The sequence below is a fragment of the Copidosoma floridanum genome, unplaced genomic scaffold (assembly GCF_036245765.1).
Source record: "Copidosoma floridanum isolate Cflo_tuat_1 unplaced genomic scaffold, Cflo_Japanese_pri ptg000009l, whole genome shotgun sequence".
NCBI lineage: Eukaryota > Metazoa > Arthropoda > Insecta > Hymenoptera > Encyrtidae > Copidosoma > Copidosoma floridanum.
The window spans coordinates 8,805,949-8,822,892 of NW_028321886.1; the positions used below are offsets into that span (position 1 = coordinate 8,805,949).

Genomic DNA, 16,944 nt, shown 5'->3' on the forward strand with positions numbered 1-16,944 from the left:
ATCGTCACCGTCGACGTCGGCATTTTTATGCGCCACTTTTTTTTTTTGTTCGGTTCACGAGTCCCACGATTGTTGGTGCTTGTTCGCACGTTTTTCCCTCTCTCTGTAAATTGAATCACATGTAAGTGCTTGGTTTTTTTTTTTTTTTTTTTTCTTTTTTTTGCAAAAGTCAATTCTTCAGCAGATGATGGATAATCATGAAAACGCATAACGCGAGCGTGAGTGTTTTAGAATAAATAAAAGCAACGCTAAAAATATATATGTGCGCTACTTGTCGGAACAGGGGCGGCGGTCGCCTCGCGTCTTAACGTTTGGATGGAACATATTTGTACAGGGAGAAATTTTTCACAGCTTGCAATTGGGAGTTGCGAGGGGAAAAAAAAAACATTCACTTTAGATATCTTTTGGAGTTGTTTTCGATTTAATTGCATCCTTCTTTCGTTTGTTTACATTTTTATAATTTTATTTCATGCACACATGTTCCGGTTTCAAGCCATGCATCATACTTGACAGCTGAGTATAAGTGCAATGCAGCGCGACTCGATTATGTGTATGGAAAATATCTTTTTTTTTTTTTTTTTTTTTTTTGCTTCAGATTAATCCTTTTTTTTCGTATGGTAATAATATTAATAGTGATAATTGATGCACAATACATTTCACTTTTTTTCTTTCCTTTTATTCATGTATATATATATTTTAGTTAGTTAATATACTAACATAAGTAATTTGGCAACAATTAACAACAATTGATATTTCATCCACTTTTCACAGTGGTGTGTAAATTTTTCATTTTTTTTTTTTCTTTTTTTTCTTGTTTTTCACTTTTCTATGTTTGTGACGAAAAATCCGTCCACTTACAATTTATATAATACTTCATATTATTCTACTCAAGCTATGCAAAAGTGATACATAGCACAAAGTACTGCGAATAGATTCACTCGTTATTTTTCAAATACTTATGTTTTATTTTATTTTACTTTTTTTTCGATTGAACACTGTGATGTATAATATTATTGTAATGTATCTATATGTACTGATATAATTTGTCGTCGTAGGATAAAAAAACTATTTATATTGAAAAAACAGCAGTGAATTAATTTTTTTTTTTTTCTCCTTTTTACTAATATTTTGTTTGCTTGCATTCTCAAGAACATATTTTTATTCAAGTCATTGCACGTAAAACCTACGACTGCGCAGTATTTCATAGATGGCTCATTGTACTTTTACTCTTTAATAATAATTGTTATTATTATATTATATTTCTCTCTCGAAACACCCACAGTTATTAATCCAACATGTATATATATCGTTCTCTACTTAAATCTAGAAAAAACTTGACTTGGATTTTTTTCTTTCTTTTTTTTTTTTTGTTTTTGTTGTTTTTTAAACACGAGGAAGGCAGGTATGATGCGTCCGCGAGTGCATCTCTTCATTTACATAATGTTCGAAACACATAAACGTCTTGAGTCGTGTTGTCGAAGAAAGTCACGTGGTCTCTCACAGAATCTCCCTTTACCTCTCTACATTTTCTTTTTTTTTTTTTTACTATACATTAAAATTTTCTCTGGTTTATGATTCAACGACGACATAGAAAAATCTCCATAGTCACAACAACGTCGAGTCGGTATTAAAAATTATAGAGGTGGAAAATAGATATATATATATATTATTCTTCGTCTTTAAGTTTCTTTCAGCGAAAAATACTACTGGTACAACCGTGTGTTTTATATGATACCCATGTCTCTCAATAAAGTGCTATTAATCTCTTGCACTCGAAAACACACTCGTTACTACAATTTTTGTTCAAGCAGTAGTTTGAAAGATTTATATTTACCATGTTACTTTGCTAAGAGATTCATCAGGAAAACGCACAGTACACGAAAGATTTCCTAGACTCATCGAGACGTGCTTTAATAGATACCTTGTTATTTCAAAGTGATACGTTTTGGACTGTCGGTAAAAGACGGCAAAAAGTTATTAATAAAGTCGCGCGACTATTCCCGCGTACGCGTACGTGCACGTATACGTATAAATCGGCGCAATAAGCCTGACAATTTCTAATTAGCTTTATTTCAGTAGACGGCGTGAAACGCTACTCCGTAGAGGGAACTGCCAACAAGTCGAAGATCGAAATCGCAAAGCTATAATTTTTACTTTCACGCACGCGTCTAGAAGCGCTCGCAAGTGTCAAACGCTTTCGTTACGAATTAAGCCACTGAACCGCCGTCGATATTTTGGAATAAATCGATAGTATCAAACATTACAATTCAGCTTATCTATATACTATTGTATGTGAAAAAAAAAAAAAATAGTCGATCGCAAGCATGACTACTTGAGGTAAAAAAAAAAAAGTATTTGAAGCAATATTCATTTTGCATAAAGACTTTGAACGATGTGTTATTGTTTTAGATGTGCATCAAGATATTTGATATTGAAACCGCAAAATCGGAGTATTGACGCACAATTACTTTACTTTTGGATATACCTATGTTATAAACTACTGCTATGACTATCGTAACAATCACCGATGATCAAAGACGCAACAGTTATTAATTGCCTCAAACACCAGTAGCATTTTTCTCGATAAGGTATAATAATGTTAAGGTACAGGTATGCATCGTTACCTCGATCGTCAGGCTCACACCGATCGCGTGTTCCACGTAAACATTCGCGAACACCCGAGTCCGAATACTCCATTTTGACGAATGAATGTACGTGGACGAACGAAGGAGGATCCACGTAGTGGCGACAAACATACATATATTGATACGCGCGTCGACGAGTTGTTGCAAGGTGCCGTTCGACGGGACGATCTAGACCCAACAGGCTGGAACCCAGAGGGGCTCGGTCTCGAGCTTGTGTATCGTGGCGAGCAGGTGCTCGAAGGCGATCGGCAAGTCGGCGTTGACGATCGTCTCGTCGAACAAGTGCGAATAGAGGAACTCGATTCTCGCTGCGCTGTGGAGGATCTCCTCGAACTCCTCGTCCTAGAAAAAAAAAAAAAAAAAAAAAAAAAAACATACCCACACAGCTCGTAAGTATACCGATCGATCGGTGGTTGCGCGCGTAGGGAGAAAAAAAAGCCCCAACTCACGGTGAAACCCCGAGAATTGCTCTCGTCGAAGGTCGATCTCGCCCTCGAGTCGTTCCTCGTCTCCTTGAATATCTCGAAACGCGGCGGCTTGATGTACACGATGTAGGGCTTGAGCTTGGGCGTCCTGAGCATCTTGAGGGCCTGGTAGTGCGGACTGAGTATGCAGACGTAGCCGGCGTCTACCAGGGAACTCACGCTCTCGGCGCTGGTGCCGTACAGGTTGCCCTTGTACTCGCCGTACTCGATGAACTTGCCCGAGTTTATGTCCTCGTCCATCTGGTCGCGCGACACGAAAAAATACTCCTTGCCGTCGACTTCGCCGGGTCTCGGGGGCCTCGAGGTGTCTTTCCACAAACAATCGTTACTTGTTTTTTTTTTTATTTTTTATTTTGTTACACTACCCCCCTTTTTTTTTAAACGCCGAGCGCCCTGTTCTCAACAGCGAATCGGTCAAAGTAAAATTTTGCAATCGGCAATTGAAATATTCAAAAATCGGAAAAATCGTTAAAGCAACAAATGTGTATACGTGGGAGCTTACAGGGCACGGGAGTCCTGTACTTGTCGGGATTGGTGGCCATGAGTCTGCGTTTGAGCTCGTTCCTGCCGACCCCGGGTGGCCCGATGAGTACCACGGGCCGATAGAGACCCGGACGCGGGTATAGCTTGGCCACCTCCTCGTACGTGGCTATCTCTTCGCGATCAAAGTCGTCGTTCTCTGTAGCGTCATACATGATTTTTTTAGTTTTAATGCCCTGCAAACTGCATTTTGTGGGCGATTCGTGCATACAAGTACTGGTAGTACGGGGACGGGGGCACAACGTGGGCATAGGCACTGGAACAGAACACAAGCCTAACCGACGGGTTAGGTGACACACACGTATAAGCAGCGTTAGCAGATCATATTGTAACAGGTAGGTATTATACACAAGTATCGCATTGGCAAAGCCGTCAGCACTTTTATCCTTTCTTTTTCCATCACCTTGTCGTTGTATTTTTGCGAGTTTCCGGTACACACAAGGTTTGGCCTTTTTTTCACACAGTATACACGCCATCAGAGGATATCTCGTGTTAATAAAGACGTGTATGTTATAATGATTATGTTATTCACGTGATTGCTCGTCAAATGTGAGTTAAGGCATCATCAGGAGAGCCATTGTAATGTAAAATATATGTGAAATAGCAACCGAATCTTACTTATACTGTCGTCTTCGGACTTGTCGCGCTGCTGGCGCTGCATGATGACCCGATGCTCCTGCAGCGCCCGGGAGGGTATCAGGCCCGCTCTCATGTTGCGGTCGCCCTCCTTTCTCGCCTGCCACCTGAACCGATCACAAGAAAACTCATCAAAGATTCATCGTTTAACTCAACAGAGAGGTCAGTGCAATGACGTTTCATCGATTTATTTCTAGTTTTTTTTTTTTTTTTTTTTTTTTACCAGTGAGGGTCGTCCTGGCACACGATGTGTAGAACGTCGCCCCTGTCAAAGTCCAGGCCAGCTTCCGTGCACGGTGTCTCGGGATCAACGGACGCCTTGTATGTGAAGTGCGCGCGTACTCTGACCTGCATTTAATTTTTATGTTACATGCGAATATGAACGCTTAAGGGGGTCATCGTCTTTTTGTGCTTACCTTGCTCTCCCGGAATATGTTTTTACTCTCCGCAGGTACGATTTTGAAAGTTATGGTGCCCTCCGAGCTTTGCTGAAATTCGCCAAGCAAACCCGAACACGTCAGATATATATATATTATTGGGGATTAATCGCGGGTCGAGGGAAACGGTGGGGAATAAGACAGTTGGACGTTCGGGGGTTGGCAGATTAACAACATTTATGGATTTCGGTGTGTACTGTTAAAATATAATGCATTACCAGGATTTTTAGGACGTCGTTCGGTGTCTTGCCCTCGACGCTGATCCCGTTCACCTCGTGGATCTCGTCGCCGACGTTTATGAGACCGGAACGATCCGCCGCCCCGCCGTGCATCACCCGAGCTATCACGATCTTACCACTTTGCTCGTCAGTCTTTATCGTTGCTCCCTAATGGGCCGAGCATAATTCGCTTTAGTCATTATTTTTGGATTTTTCTCTGTTCTTTCAAATCCAAATATAAGCTCCCCCGTGAATGGGTACACAGACATTTTGATACCATCTTTTTTTTTTTTTTTTTTGTTCTTTTTTTTTAATGATACAAGCATTAATTCTGTGTACGTGATAAGAAGGTCCTCGCGTTTAACTTGAAACAAGTGCACAAAAACAGATAAAACTCGTTTATTTATTTTTTTTCGCGACATTATTATAGAGCCGCAGAGCCCTATTATTTTTTCAAGTTTATCGTTAATGACTTTCGATTAAGCTTATCAATGTTTATTGGACGAGTTAATTCGTTTTTTATTAATTCACTGATTTCTTTGAATTTTACGTAATTTAACTTTTAATACGTAACTAAAAAAAATAAAAGTATTTATGTTATAAAAAAATCCCATTTTTTCAGTTTAGCTGTATTTCGTGACTTTTCTGTTGGATCCTGTGTCAAAAAAGTGACTTTAGTACGACGATTTGTAAGAACCTTCTTACTGTTGATATAAATGAACATTTAAAAAAATAAATGTGAAAGTAATCGATCTATATTACAATAAACGCAAGTGTAATGAAGCATGCGGAAAAATAAAATGGTGAAAGGTATGCTTTAAATTTGTTTTTATTTAAACAAAATTTTATTAAACAAAAACAAAAACGTGCAAATCACAAATATACAATAGCATAACGTATAAAAACAATAATTCACTATATACACATCAACAAAATACGAATAAATTAATGTTTTCCAACATAAACAAACAGCCATGTTTTTATATACATTTGGTAGTAGCAAATAACATTTGTACAGTCATAAAGAGAAAGCGTAACAATAACAATAAATGAGATCAGCAGCCTATTTAAATAATAGAAACAGAAAAACATTCATTCACTGATAGCAAATTTGTATGTGTCAAAATTGAACAGAAAATATAAGTTGTGCTGTAAAATAAACATAAGATCGCGGTATGAGACTTTTTTTTAAGTCTGGAGCTCTAGTAACACTTACCATTATTGGTTCAATGCCAGCACCAGACTTCGGAGCAAGTTTGACAATGAAAAAGAAACGTGATTACTCGCAAAATTTTAACATGTCATACCACTTGAGACATTTTAATGACGAGAGTAGGATTTTTTAAAACACAAAAAGGCGTCTTTAGACCCACAAAGCTAATTTATATACATGTTTTAGATGGATAAGTATTTTTTGATGAAAAAAAAAAAAGATTCTCGTGTTATTATTCCAATGCATGCTATTTAAGATTGAAAAAAATGACATTATAGAATTTGAAAAAAAATTTGCTATCTTGTATATAAGTAGCGTCACACTTTTTCAATCGAATGTTAAAGATTTCATGTAACTGAATAATTCAATCTATACAAATTACAAACACAAAACACGCGTTTCCAAAGACATACCAATGGTTCGTCAGACTTGACTAGTTGCACAATTTTCACGGTTTCCTCGTCTTCGTCAATCTCTACTGGAATATCAGGAAGTCTCGGATAGTAATCTTTTTGAGCTACAGTGTCATGCGATATTAAAAGTGCCTAGAACGTATTATTTGCGTGATTATGAACATAATACTATGACTGATATGATAGACTTTTGTGATATTTACTTGAACATGAGGCTTCTGGAGCAACTGAAAAAGTTCTTTGAATTCATCCGACACTTGGGTCTTGTTAGCCAAAAGCGACAAGACCTCGACATTGATTTCCATGGCATTAGAGAGAACAGGCGAGAATTTGTCATCTTTGAGATTCTTTTGGATCTTGTTGTACACATGCACCAGGGCGTTCAGCTCCTTTGACCGCAAGAGATCGCTCAGAAAGCCGAACTCGTCGTCCGAGGTGAAAGTCGGTGCAGAAGCCCTGTGTGCGTCCAAGGCACTTAATACTTTTGAAAGAGCTGCAACAAAAATTGGTGTTGATTGCAGATAAATTAATTTTCGACACAAAATATTATTGCCATCTTTGTACGTAATGAATGTATTTACGAAAAAGTGAGCAAAGCTAAATTTAAAACCGTGGCACGGGATTTGCCTTGATTTCATAAAAATAGAAAAAAGGAACAAGTCAGAGCGTAATGAAAAAAAAAAAAAAAAAAAAAAAAAAAAAAACAATTTACCGGGATCCCAATTGAAGTTTTCCATGGTTGCTGCCTCTTGACATAATTTGCGCGCCCGACGCCCAGGACACGCTCAGGCTCCTGCAGCCCCTCTCCAAACACCTTGCACTCTGCAGCAGCACCAACAGCTGAGAGAGATAACGCAGAGTGATGCTGATAGCTGATTGTTGATGTACACATACACACACACACAAGCGCACGAGGACGAGCACAATAAAAAGAGGCGATGAGGGGGAGTATAGGTGAGGAAAAAAAAATTGAATTAAAGATTGGGGCGAGAGACACAGGGTAGAGAGAGCGGATGACGCGAATCGGGTCACTGGACGAAGCCTGTACTTATGGACATGCAGCATGCACTGAGAACACCAGCCACAGATATCGGAGCTAACAAGTAAACGCGTGTGTGCTTATTTTATTTCTGGCTCGAGACCCGAGACAGCCAACAAGCTCGACTTGCCAGCCAAGAAGCATATAGCCGTGGCCCGAAGCGAAGCTCGCGTGATGAGCTGACCAAGGGGATCGGGAGAACAGAGAATTAAGGCTTTTTCCTACATGCGTTTATATGTATATATACATGGGTACTTACATCTATCTACAAACACAACTTAGGCTCGCGAAAATATTTCATTACGTAAGCAAGAATATGTCACTCGACTCTCGACTTCCCGACTACTTATAAGTATATTCAACCATATACTTATGCACCTGATATATCTGAAACTCCGAGGCGGAGTTCGAGGTGCAACGAGAGTTGGGTTGTATACACACTGCTGTACACACACTTAGTAGATCCCTTTTTACGCATACGCAAAATGTTTCAATTTTACTGGATGATTCCGTCAGGCAACTTTACTCATTGGAAGATTTTAAATTTGTACGCTGAGCAATTTTAAGGCTCACTCCCTTGCTTTTTTTAACGCTTGCATGGGAAAACATAAGATAAATGGTTCATTTTATCAGAGCACAGTTACACACATTACACCCACAGCAGCAGTACCTAATGGTGTCCATACAACCATAATATCGCTTTGCAACTGTCACTTTTGGCGTTTACTTCCGATGTGATCATTTTTCTATTAACAGTCTCTCAAATTGGATAATTTTTGGAATAAAGTCAAACGATTATTCTCTGATCACAAGTAAGAAAGTATTAATATCTAATATGACTGCATTAAAAGGCATCCTCATTATTTATTCCTATCTTCGTGTCTCAGCATACTTATATTGTAAACAAACAAATTGTATTCTCGTTAATAGCATAAGGAGTAAGCACATATACACATTGTGTTTATATTGAGAAGCAGTAGACAATTGAGGCAATAACAATAACACACACCTCGAATGAGTATATAGGTGCATCAGCATCTGCAGCAATAGTAGTGTGCCTACTTACCGACATGTATCAATTTTTAATCATTTAAAATATTTAACTGTCCAACGCATTTTACAATAAAAAACACACGTTACAATAATATTTAGTAATTAAGATTTGATCTGTATGCTTCATTTTCGCATAAGTGCGCTAATACAGCTGCTGGGGGATCTGGCGCAAATGGATGTTACCGACTGATACGTAACATTTTCATTTTTGTTATCTACATTAGGTATAGAGCGAAAAACACTCGACATACCATCAGAGTCATCAGAGATCGTGTTGTTATTGTCGTGCAGCATCTGTTTGTGCTTCTCTCTTCAATCTCCATTGACGTAATTCCGCAGTTTAACACTCGTAAAGTATATAACACTCTGTCTCTTTCAAGATTAGATGAATGAAAGTTCACGTCGAACTCCAGAGTATAAGTGCTTACTTGTAAAAGGTTTTGCTTTTCTCCACTCTCTCTTTCCTTACATTTAAACTTCTCGTCGAGTTGCATCGTTGACAACAACAAAGTAGTATTTCCACTTGCGGATAGAAAGCAACCTCAACGTAAGTATACCTATCAATCGTAATATGTTAAAAACTGTGATAATCAACCTCAGTGCTGCAATTCTAATATTTATGATTTAGAGTGCACCTACCAATTTTCACTTTTATTTTTTGTGTTTTGAGGTAAATCACATTAAATCTACAAAAAGTTCAACTAAAAATAAAATTCCTCCATATATCTGGAACAGTTCAAATGAAGTTGTTTCTTTCAGGTGTAGTGACATTCTGACGATGAGTGAACAGAGCATGTTACAACTAAAAGTTTATCCCACCACATTTTAATGGCCTTTTTCCCTAATACTTACACACTAACAAATTAAATCGAGATGCCGTCTACCTGTGGAAAAATTGCCGATTTTACTTGTAAGCTGTGACCTGACAAGCAGTGCAATGTGCATTTCATTTAATTTACTCATACTCTGTTTAAACACCAGGTCTGCCAGGATTGATTGACGGAGCATCAGGAACAGATAGCATTGGGACATACAGTGATCTTTCAGAAAATACTACTATCCTAATCAAGCCTAAGATGGACATAGCATGTATTATAGATCTCCACCAACCAGAGCATCTGGCTCAGAGAAAGAAAGCCTTTGAAGAAATAAAGGACGCCTGTGGTTACAATAATAAACTACACCACATACAATTTGAAAAGTTAGATTTTGGAGAAACAAATGCATTGGATACTTTTTACAATGCAGACGTTGCATTAGTGGATTTAAGTGTACAGTTGCAGCAATCTGCTTTGTTTTATCATTTAGGAGTACGTGAAAGTTTTGGAATGAAAGAAAACATATTATTGGTCAATGACGTTGACTCTGAAGCAACAATAAGATTAAAGGTAATTGAACAGAATAATTTTTTTGTAGCATTGTATGCACTGCAAAGCATTTTGAGCATAATTGATGGAAACTAATGTTTTTCAGTATATTTAATACTTACCTTTAAAAAAAGTTTCTGTTGTCATTATACATTGCCTAAATATTTTCATCAATTGTATATAAATAATAATTTTGAAAATTGCATGTTTCAGCTATCTTGCGGTAGCTATGTGTTTATTCCGTACAAATATACTGATGGTGATGTCACAACATCTATACCACCGAGTTCTCCTAAAGGTGTCAATGAAGAAATCATGGATCTGAGCCATAGACTTAAAAAACTGTATGAAGAGGTAGAAGTGCAGACAAAGTAAGAAACGATTAGAAATTTATAAAAAATATTTTAGCTAACTTAATTTTTAAAAATGATTAAAAACTTTAAGGGCACATATGAAAGAAAAATTTTTAATAGATTTACGTAAAGCGCGTGAATCTCTTAGTGGTGAAGAGTTATCACAAGCTTTACATAAACTTCGAACGAGGTTGGATGATCCCCATGTTTTATCAGGAGAAGTTGTTCTTAACGTTTTAATGTCTTTTCGAGATGTACAGGTACTTACAAATTATTATAATTCGTTTAGCTTCCTCAAAAAAAAAATAATTAACGAAAAAACATTATCTGTACTACGATATTTTTCAGGATTACAACGCCATGGTTCAACTCGTTGATGATTTGAAAACAGTACCAAATCACAAGAATTCAATAAATACTCCCGCAATTTGTTTTTTATATGCGTTTGCTTTAAATCGTAGACAAAAAGAAGGTGACCGAGAAAAAGCTTTGAAGGTTATTGAAGAAGCTTTAAAGAAGAAAGAAAATTGTGTTCCCGACATGTTATGCTTGTGTGGCAGAATATACAAGGATATATTTGTTGAAAGCCGTCACACGGATCAAGAAAGTTTGAATAACGCTATATATTGGTACAGAAAAGGTTTTGAGGTATAAAAATTAATGTTTTTTATTTTGATCTTATTTATATTTTTGCAATAGGTTTGATCTTTTCTCATTTCCTATTTAAGGTTCAACCCAACGAATATGCTGGAATAAATTTGGCCACTCTCTTAGTAATTGCAGGCAATGAATTTTCAAAAAGCGAAGAACTTCAGCACATTGGCATGGTTCTAAATAACTTGATTGGAAAAAAGGGAAGTTTATCAAGTTTGAAAGATTACTGGGATGTAGCGACATTCTTCGAAATAAGTGTTCTCGCCGAAGATTATACAAAAGCTTTAAAGGCCGCCGAGTGCATGTTCAGGTTAAAACCACCAAATTGGTACCTGAAGTCTACAATTGGTAATATAACGCTCATTGATCGATTTCGCAAAAAAAATAACGATGATACCGAAACTCATCCAGAAGAGCAATTTTTTGCCTTTTGGATGGAATATTTTGTCGAAGCAATAAAAACAGATGTTCAGGATACCATTCGATTTCCTGTAAGTATTTGAATTGATTTTAGTGGAGCTTATCTTGAAACTTATTGGTAACATGTTGTGACTAATGATTTTTCTTTGTCTAAAATTAGGTATTGATATTAGAACCAACGAAAATTTTGTTGCCAAGTTACATAATTGTGAATCTTGGAGCTGAAGAAAAGTCAATACAGATTTCAAATTTGTGCCTTGAGACTGAACAGAAAAATTGCAAGCACGTTCATAGTTGGTTGTTCAGTGCCAACATGATACGTAGTGTTAGTTTTTACAAAAGAGACGAAAGATGTTTATTTTTATACGTTCATCAAAATAGCGACGATTTTCAAATATATTTACCATCGATGGCCTCTAGAAAAAGATTCCACGATCTCATCTTAGAAATGACGGCGGATCAAGAAGGAATGGTCACTGATTTAGACGCTTATATGGCCGACGATTCGTCAAAGGTCAAGTTTGAGTATGAACTAGATGAGCAGAATAAACGTGTTATTCTTGGCAAGGGTACATTTGGCGTTGTTTATGCTGCTCGTGATTTAAATACGCAAATAAGAATTGCCGTAAAGGAAATACGTGAGAGAAACCTTGGCGATGTGCAGCCCCTGCATGAAGAAATAAAACTGCATAGTCAACTTCGACACAGGAATATTGTTCAATATTTGGGTTCCGTCAGCGAGGATGGCTTCTTCAAAATTTTCATGGAGCAGGTTCCTGGAGGTATACAAGCGAGTAGTTTTAGCTTAATGTCAAAATCAGAAAAACGTAATAACTCTCATTTTTTCTACTCACAGGAAGCTTATCAGCCTTACTCAGATCTAAATGGGGCCCATTGAAACAAAACGAATCGACGATCTCTTACTACACGAAACAAATTTTAGAAGGCTTGAAGTATTTACACGATCAAAATATTGTTCATAGAGATATAAAAGGTCCTTACAAATTGTTCTGTTTATCTTTTTAAAGTATAATAAATGTAAAGCTAACAACTACTTTTCTCTGATATTTTAGGTGATAATGTGCTGGTAAATACTTACAGTGGAATTGTTAAAATCTCGGATTTTGGTATGTCCAAGAGATTGGCTGGCTTATGTCCAAGCACAGAGACGTTTGCTGGTACTTTACAGTATATGGCTCCAGAAGTTATCGACAAAGGTCAGCGTGGTTATGGAGCTCCAGTGAGTCTACTTTTAATTTCTTTTTCATTCTCATTACATACATAAATTAATCATCATCATAAACACGCTCATTCACATTAATTACATAGGCTGATATATGGTCTCTTGGATGTACCATTGTCGAGATGGCAACTGGTAAACCACCGTTCATAGAATTAGGTTCTCCTCAGGCTGCTGTTTTTAAGGTATAAAAACAAAGTACATATCTCTGATTGAATCAAAAATTTTTAAAGTGCACAAATGTAAGATTTAATACGTATTTAGGTCGGATACTATAAAATTCATCCAGAGATTCCACCAGAGTTGTCAGAAAAGGCCAAAAACTTCAATTTACGTTGTTTTGAAGCTAACCCTGATATCCGAGCAACAGCAGCTGAGTTGCTGGAAGATCAGTTTTTGTCAGAGTAAGGAAAAATTTTAGAAAACTTCGGTTAACCATTTACCTGAACCATAACAATTTCAATTGCTTTTTAGAAAAAAGAAAAAATCGAGGCTCGCTGCTCCTCCTGACTTTAGTCGCAGTATATCAGTACCTGCCGAGAAAGTGGAGAAACTCGTGAAAAATGATAAAACAAACAATAATCACATAGTCACCCAAACCCCGATGTTGGCTTCTCAATCGGACGAGTGGTAATTTAAATTACATAGCTTTTGTTGCTGCATCATGTTTTGCATAATTCAGAGCATATTTCACTTATTGTTGAGCTTTAGATGTTATCATTGTTTTACATGAAAAAGCTTATTAACACTAATTGAAGCAGTGCACAGTTTATTTTGATTTTATGGTATATTTTTTCAATTGCTTTAAATTAAAGCGTTTCACACAATGGAGGACAAACAAAATCGTATCGATTAAAGGAGCGTAGTCAGGCTCGTCTTCTTTCTCCTATCAGTATGCCAACCGCAAATCCATATGTTTCGTCAAACAGGTAAAATGCAAAAAGAAATGTGAAGAAAATTAAAATTTATAAACGTTCCGAACCTTACATTAGAAAAATTACTATTGTAGTGCATGCCTTCTGTGTGATAAATTTGAATAGCTTTTGCTTCTCTTATTTAAATTTCATTTACTGCTAAAACTGTAGTTTGGCCTTTATTTATTTATTTATTATTATTATTTTTTTTTTTTACAAAATTCGCAAAATTGAATTTTTGTGATCAGTGTATTTGAAAAAATTATCTGTGGCTGATAAAATAACCTTAACAATGGCTACTTTATGACTTGTTTATACATTTATTATATTTGTTCTGAAATTTATCTAATAGAAATAATGCAAAATCATTCATTATTTCGAAAAAAGTCAATAAATAGTAGTAAAAAGATATTAAATTTTTTCTGTTGGATTAAAATATACGTATATAAAACTATTTATTTTGTTTAGCCCCAGCATAATCGATACGACGCCAGTGATAGATATGAGTGAATCAGAGTCTTCAACAAGGAGAAGCTCATCTGGAGGGCTTTTATCGCCGGAGGTTGAAATAACTGGTAAAATAGTTGATTTTTAATTTTTTAATTCAAGTACTATGAAAAAGATTTTTTTTTTAATTATAAACTTTTAAAATCTAAAACAGGTCAAAAAAGTGGAGAAGATCAAGAAGGTTTTTACTTACTTAAGAAAGATGGTCAGCGACGAGTAACGCTTACACGTGTTTTGAGTCAAGATGAAGCTAAAATTTGTTCGCTGTGGATGAGAAAAATTCAGGCCGAAGTAGGACAAAAGACCGTGTTAGAAATGGTACATTGACTTATCTGATGAATTCGAATAAGTGTTCTTTGATAATGCAACATTTTCACGTGATTTATTTTTTAGTATCACTTGGAGACCTTGTTGAGAGCTTTAAAAGACTTTATAACAGAACAAAATCGACAAATAATAACTGTAGTCATAAGTAAATTAAAAGAAGAACTGGGCTTTGAGTCACCATCACTGATTCAATTACATTTTGCCATATACTTATTTCACAGTACAGTTAATGAAGTGCTTCGCATGCACAGCATAAAACCTCATTGGATGTTTACCTTGGATAATTTGTTGAAAAATACAGTTCAAACTGCTATTAGCGGTTGAGTAAAAATAAAGTTGTTCATGTAGAAACCATTTGAAGAAGAGTAATGATGAGTATATTGTTACAGAATTAGGAGCAAATTTGCTCGGTCAAGAAAGAGGTCAGCTAGCCGCTGAAGGAATAGAAGATGGATCGACATCTGGAATTTCCACAGTTAATTCCGTGAAATCGCAAAAAACCGGTGATTCTGAGGAGCATAAATTTTTGCACGAATATCACGATCAAATGGGATCGATCAAAGACGAAAACATGAAGCTCTTGCACGAACTACTCGAGAGCCAAAGATCTTATCAAACTCTCTTGAGTCAAGCGTTGGATGAACAAAATGCACAAATAAAAAGTCTCACTCAATTGTGTCAAAGTATCAACCACAAAATTGTTAAAAAACCCATTACGTATGTGAAATTGATGGTAGAGTATATTTTTTACGACTTTACTTGGTTATTCTTACATTAATCGTTATTTTACAGAATTCCTCAAATTAGTGTAACAGACCGTGATGAGTGTGAGTCTGTGTCAACAGCAAATGCAGAATTGATACGTTGGTTACAAAACTTGAACGTAGATACTGAAACAATCGGAAGGGTAAATAAATTACATTTTTTACATTTCTTTGTGTGATGGTTTTTAATGCTGTTTTATCTAACATATTTAAATTTTATATCTTAGTTTATTGAGGAAGAATACAGCTTAGAGGACGTACTAGACTACGTTACTAGAGAAGATTTACGCAGGCTTAATTTAAAGTATGTGGACCTCAGCTTCAATTTTTCCTCATGGTTATATTATTGGTTTTTATAATTTTTTTTTTTTATATTTCAGGGGTGGTATCGAGTTAAGGATATGGAGAGCTATATTAAAACATCGAGACAGTATATAATCAAGCAGAGCAACAAACGTTTTCGTTGTAACGACGACAAAAATGCCTTAACAGTATAACTGTACTAACGTAAATAGCGATAACAAAGGAAGAATTAATTTATATTCACAAAATTTTCACAAAAATTATTTCTTTGATAATATATATTTTAATAAACAAGTTGTTCCCATTTTACCAACAGCTGTTGAATTTTTGCACAATAGTTGTACTCCATCGAGCAATTCTATTTTTTATACAATATTTTAATCTAATACGATTTTAAAACGTGTCTTCCATCGATGAGAAACGTCTCATGCTTAAACCATTGAATGCTTATTTTAATGCTAGTTGTGTTTTTAAATTATATTTAAACGAGTTGAAACAGTATTGTAAATGATTTATCTTTTATTAAATTGTTAATATATATCCGATAAAGCAATTAATTTTGGAATATTTTTAACTGATTTTGATCTTGATAACAATTACAATTGCCTTACTCTGTTATAGGTTGGGAATAAAAAAACTGATGAATTTTTTAAAACTAACATTTTAATATTAAGTATATAATATTTTTGTATAAGTAACATTTAGTCCCACCGCCGCAAACGAGTTGATGCGAACTTTGTTTTACGCAACAAATATTTATTCTATGTACTGACCAAACGAAGTGCCTGATCAAATATACATTGTAACTTTCGCAAAAAAACCTGTGAAAAAATAAAGTTTTCATTGAAAAAAAAAAAAAAAAAATCAAATGTAAAATGTATGTATATCTAACAAAATTACTTGTATTTGTTTCTACCAAGAAAAACTAGCCGAAGAACATGTTGATTGATGAGCAATAAAAACAATTAACTCTATAATTATCTATTTCTTTATCACCTAAGTATTCCCATTTCAAGATTCAACCTTTTTGTAAGCCCCGCCACGTAAAGTGCGAGTGCGTCAAATTTACAGGTATAGGTATACGTATTTAATCACTTTGAGGTGGCTAAAATCTGGGAAACAAACGCATTGTTACTTACGTTACTACGCACGGGTCAGAGTTATTTGGAAAGTTCGTGGCTTAGAAACGCTACCGAGTTTATATTTTTCGAACGTATTTTTGAAATGTTGTTACAATTTACAAGAACCAAAAAATTGTCTCGAAATCCGTATTGTTTCATTATTGACTATTTTATTGTTGAGGGTAAACGAGAATTTCAGTGCATCAGTTTTTACGAGAGTCAAAAGATAACGAATACAACTTTGAGGGAGACCGAAGTTTGATGCAGTTTCGAAACTTCCAAGTTCTAGGGAAAT

The 16,944-nt window shown here is 35.8% G+C and overlaps 2 protein-coding genes across 9 annotated transcripts; one reads left to right on the forward strand and one right to left on the reverse strand.

Moving 5' to 3' along the window:
• Positions 1-1,097: 1,097 nt before the first annotated feature.
• Positions 1,098-8,273, reverse strand: metro (membrane palmitoylated protein 7-like protein metro). Of its 7 annotated transcripts, none has more exons than XM_089589467.1 (12): positions 7,886-8,273; positions 7,300-7,427; positions 6,791-7,080; positions 6,588-6,719; positions 6,178-6,204; positions 4,962-5,129; positions 4,723-4,794; positions 4,530-4,654; positions 4,289-4,413; positions 3,633-3,944; positions 3,095-3,438; positions 1,098-2,987 (listed from the first exon to the last, which is right to left on the reverse strand). In XM_089589467.1, the coding sequence occupies exons 2-12, from the start codon at positions 7,322-7,324 to the stop codon at positions 2,814-2,816; spliced, it is 1,794 nt and encodes a 597-aa protein (XP_089445593.1). In that variant the 5' UTR covers positions 7,325-7,427; positions 7,886-8,273; the 3' UTR covers positions 1,098-2,813. The 7 variants fall into 7 exon arrangements, with proteins under 7 accessions (XP_089445593.1, XP_089445594.1, XP_089445595.1 ...); XM_089589468.1 differs by lacking the exon at positions 7,886-8,273 and adding an exon at positions 7,636-7,856; XM_089589469.1 differs by lacking the exon at positions 7,886-8,273 and having other exon boundaries at positions 3,633-3,816; positions 4,293-4,413; positions 7,300-7,856.
• Positions 8,274-8,983: 710 nt separating this feature from the next.
• On the forward strand, positions 8,984-16,505 carry Ask1 (apoptotic signal-regulating kinase 1). Of its 2 annotated transcripts, XM_014351009.2 has the most exons (21): positions 8,984-9,226; positions 9,439-9,589; positions 9,661-10,067; positions 10,260-10,417; positions 10,491-10,659; positions 10,748-11,047; positions 11,128-11,544; positions 11,634-12,255; positions 12,330-12,467; positions 12,547-12,713; positions 12,803-12,898; positions 12,978-13,117; positions 13,188-13,343; positions 13,529-13,642; positions 14,096-14,202; positions 14,289-14,452; positions 14,528-14,780; positions 14,851-15,178; positions 15,254-15,368; positions 15,453-15,529; positions 15,606-16,505. In XM_014351009.2, the coding sequence occupies exons 2-21, from the start codon at positions 9,553-9,555 to the stop codon at positions 15,661-15,663; spliced, it is 4,023 nt and encodes a 1,340-aa protein (XP_014206495.2). In that variant the 5' UTR covers positions 8,984-9,226; positions 9,439-9,552; the 3' UTR covers positions 15,664-16,505. The 2 variants fall into 2 exon arrangements, with proteins under 2 accessions (XP_014206495.2, XP_014206497.2); XM_014351011.2 differs by lacking the exon at positions 13,529-13,642.
• The last annotated feature ends 439 nt before the right edge of the window (positions 16,506-16,944 follow it).

Excerpts from the sequence above, each read along its gene's own strand:
- metro (XM_089589467.1), bottom strand. The coding sequence starts at position 7,324 with ATGGAAAACTTCAATTGGGATCCCG. Across the intron at positions 3,945-4,288 it reads GTCCGAAGACGACAGTATAA|GCTTGTGTTCTGTTCCAGTG; the intron begins GTAAGATTCGGT and ends CCCGTCGGTTAG. Across the intron at positions 3,439-3,632 it reads GTACAGGACTCCCGTGCCCT|ACACCTCGAGGCCCCCGAGA; the intron begins GTAAGCTCCCAC and ends GTTTGTGGAAAG.
- Ask1 (XM_014351009.2), top strand. The coding sequence starts at position 9,553 with ATGCCGTCTACCTGTGGAAAAATTGCCGATTTTACTT. Across the intron at positions 12,468-12,546 it reads TGTTCATAGAGATATAAAAG|GTGATAATGTGCTGGTAAAT; the intron begins GTCCTTACAAAT and ends CTGATATTTTAG. Across the intron at positions 15,179-15,253 it reads ATTGTTAAAAAACCCATTAC|AATTCCTCAAATTAGTGTAA; the intron begins GTATGTGAAATT and ends GTTATTTTACAG.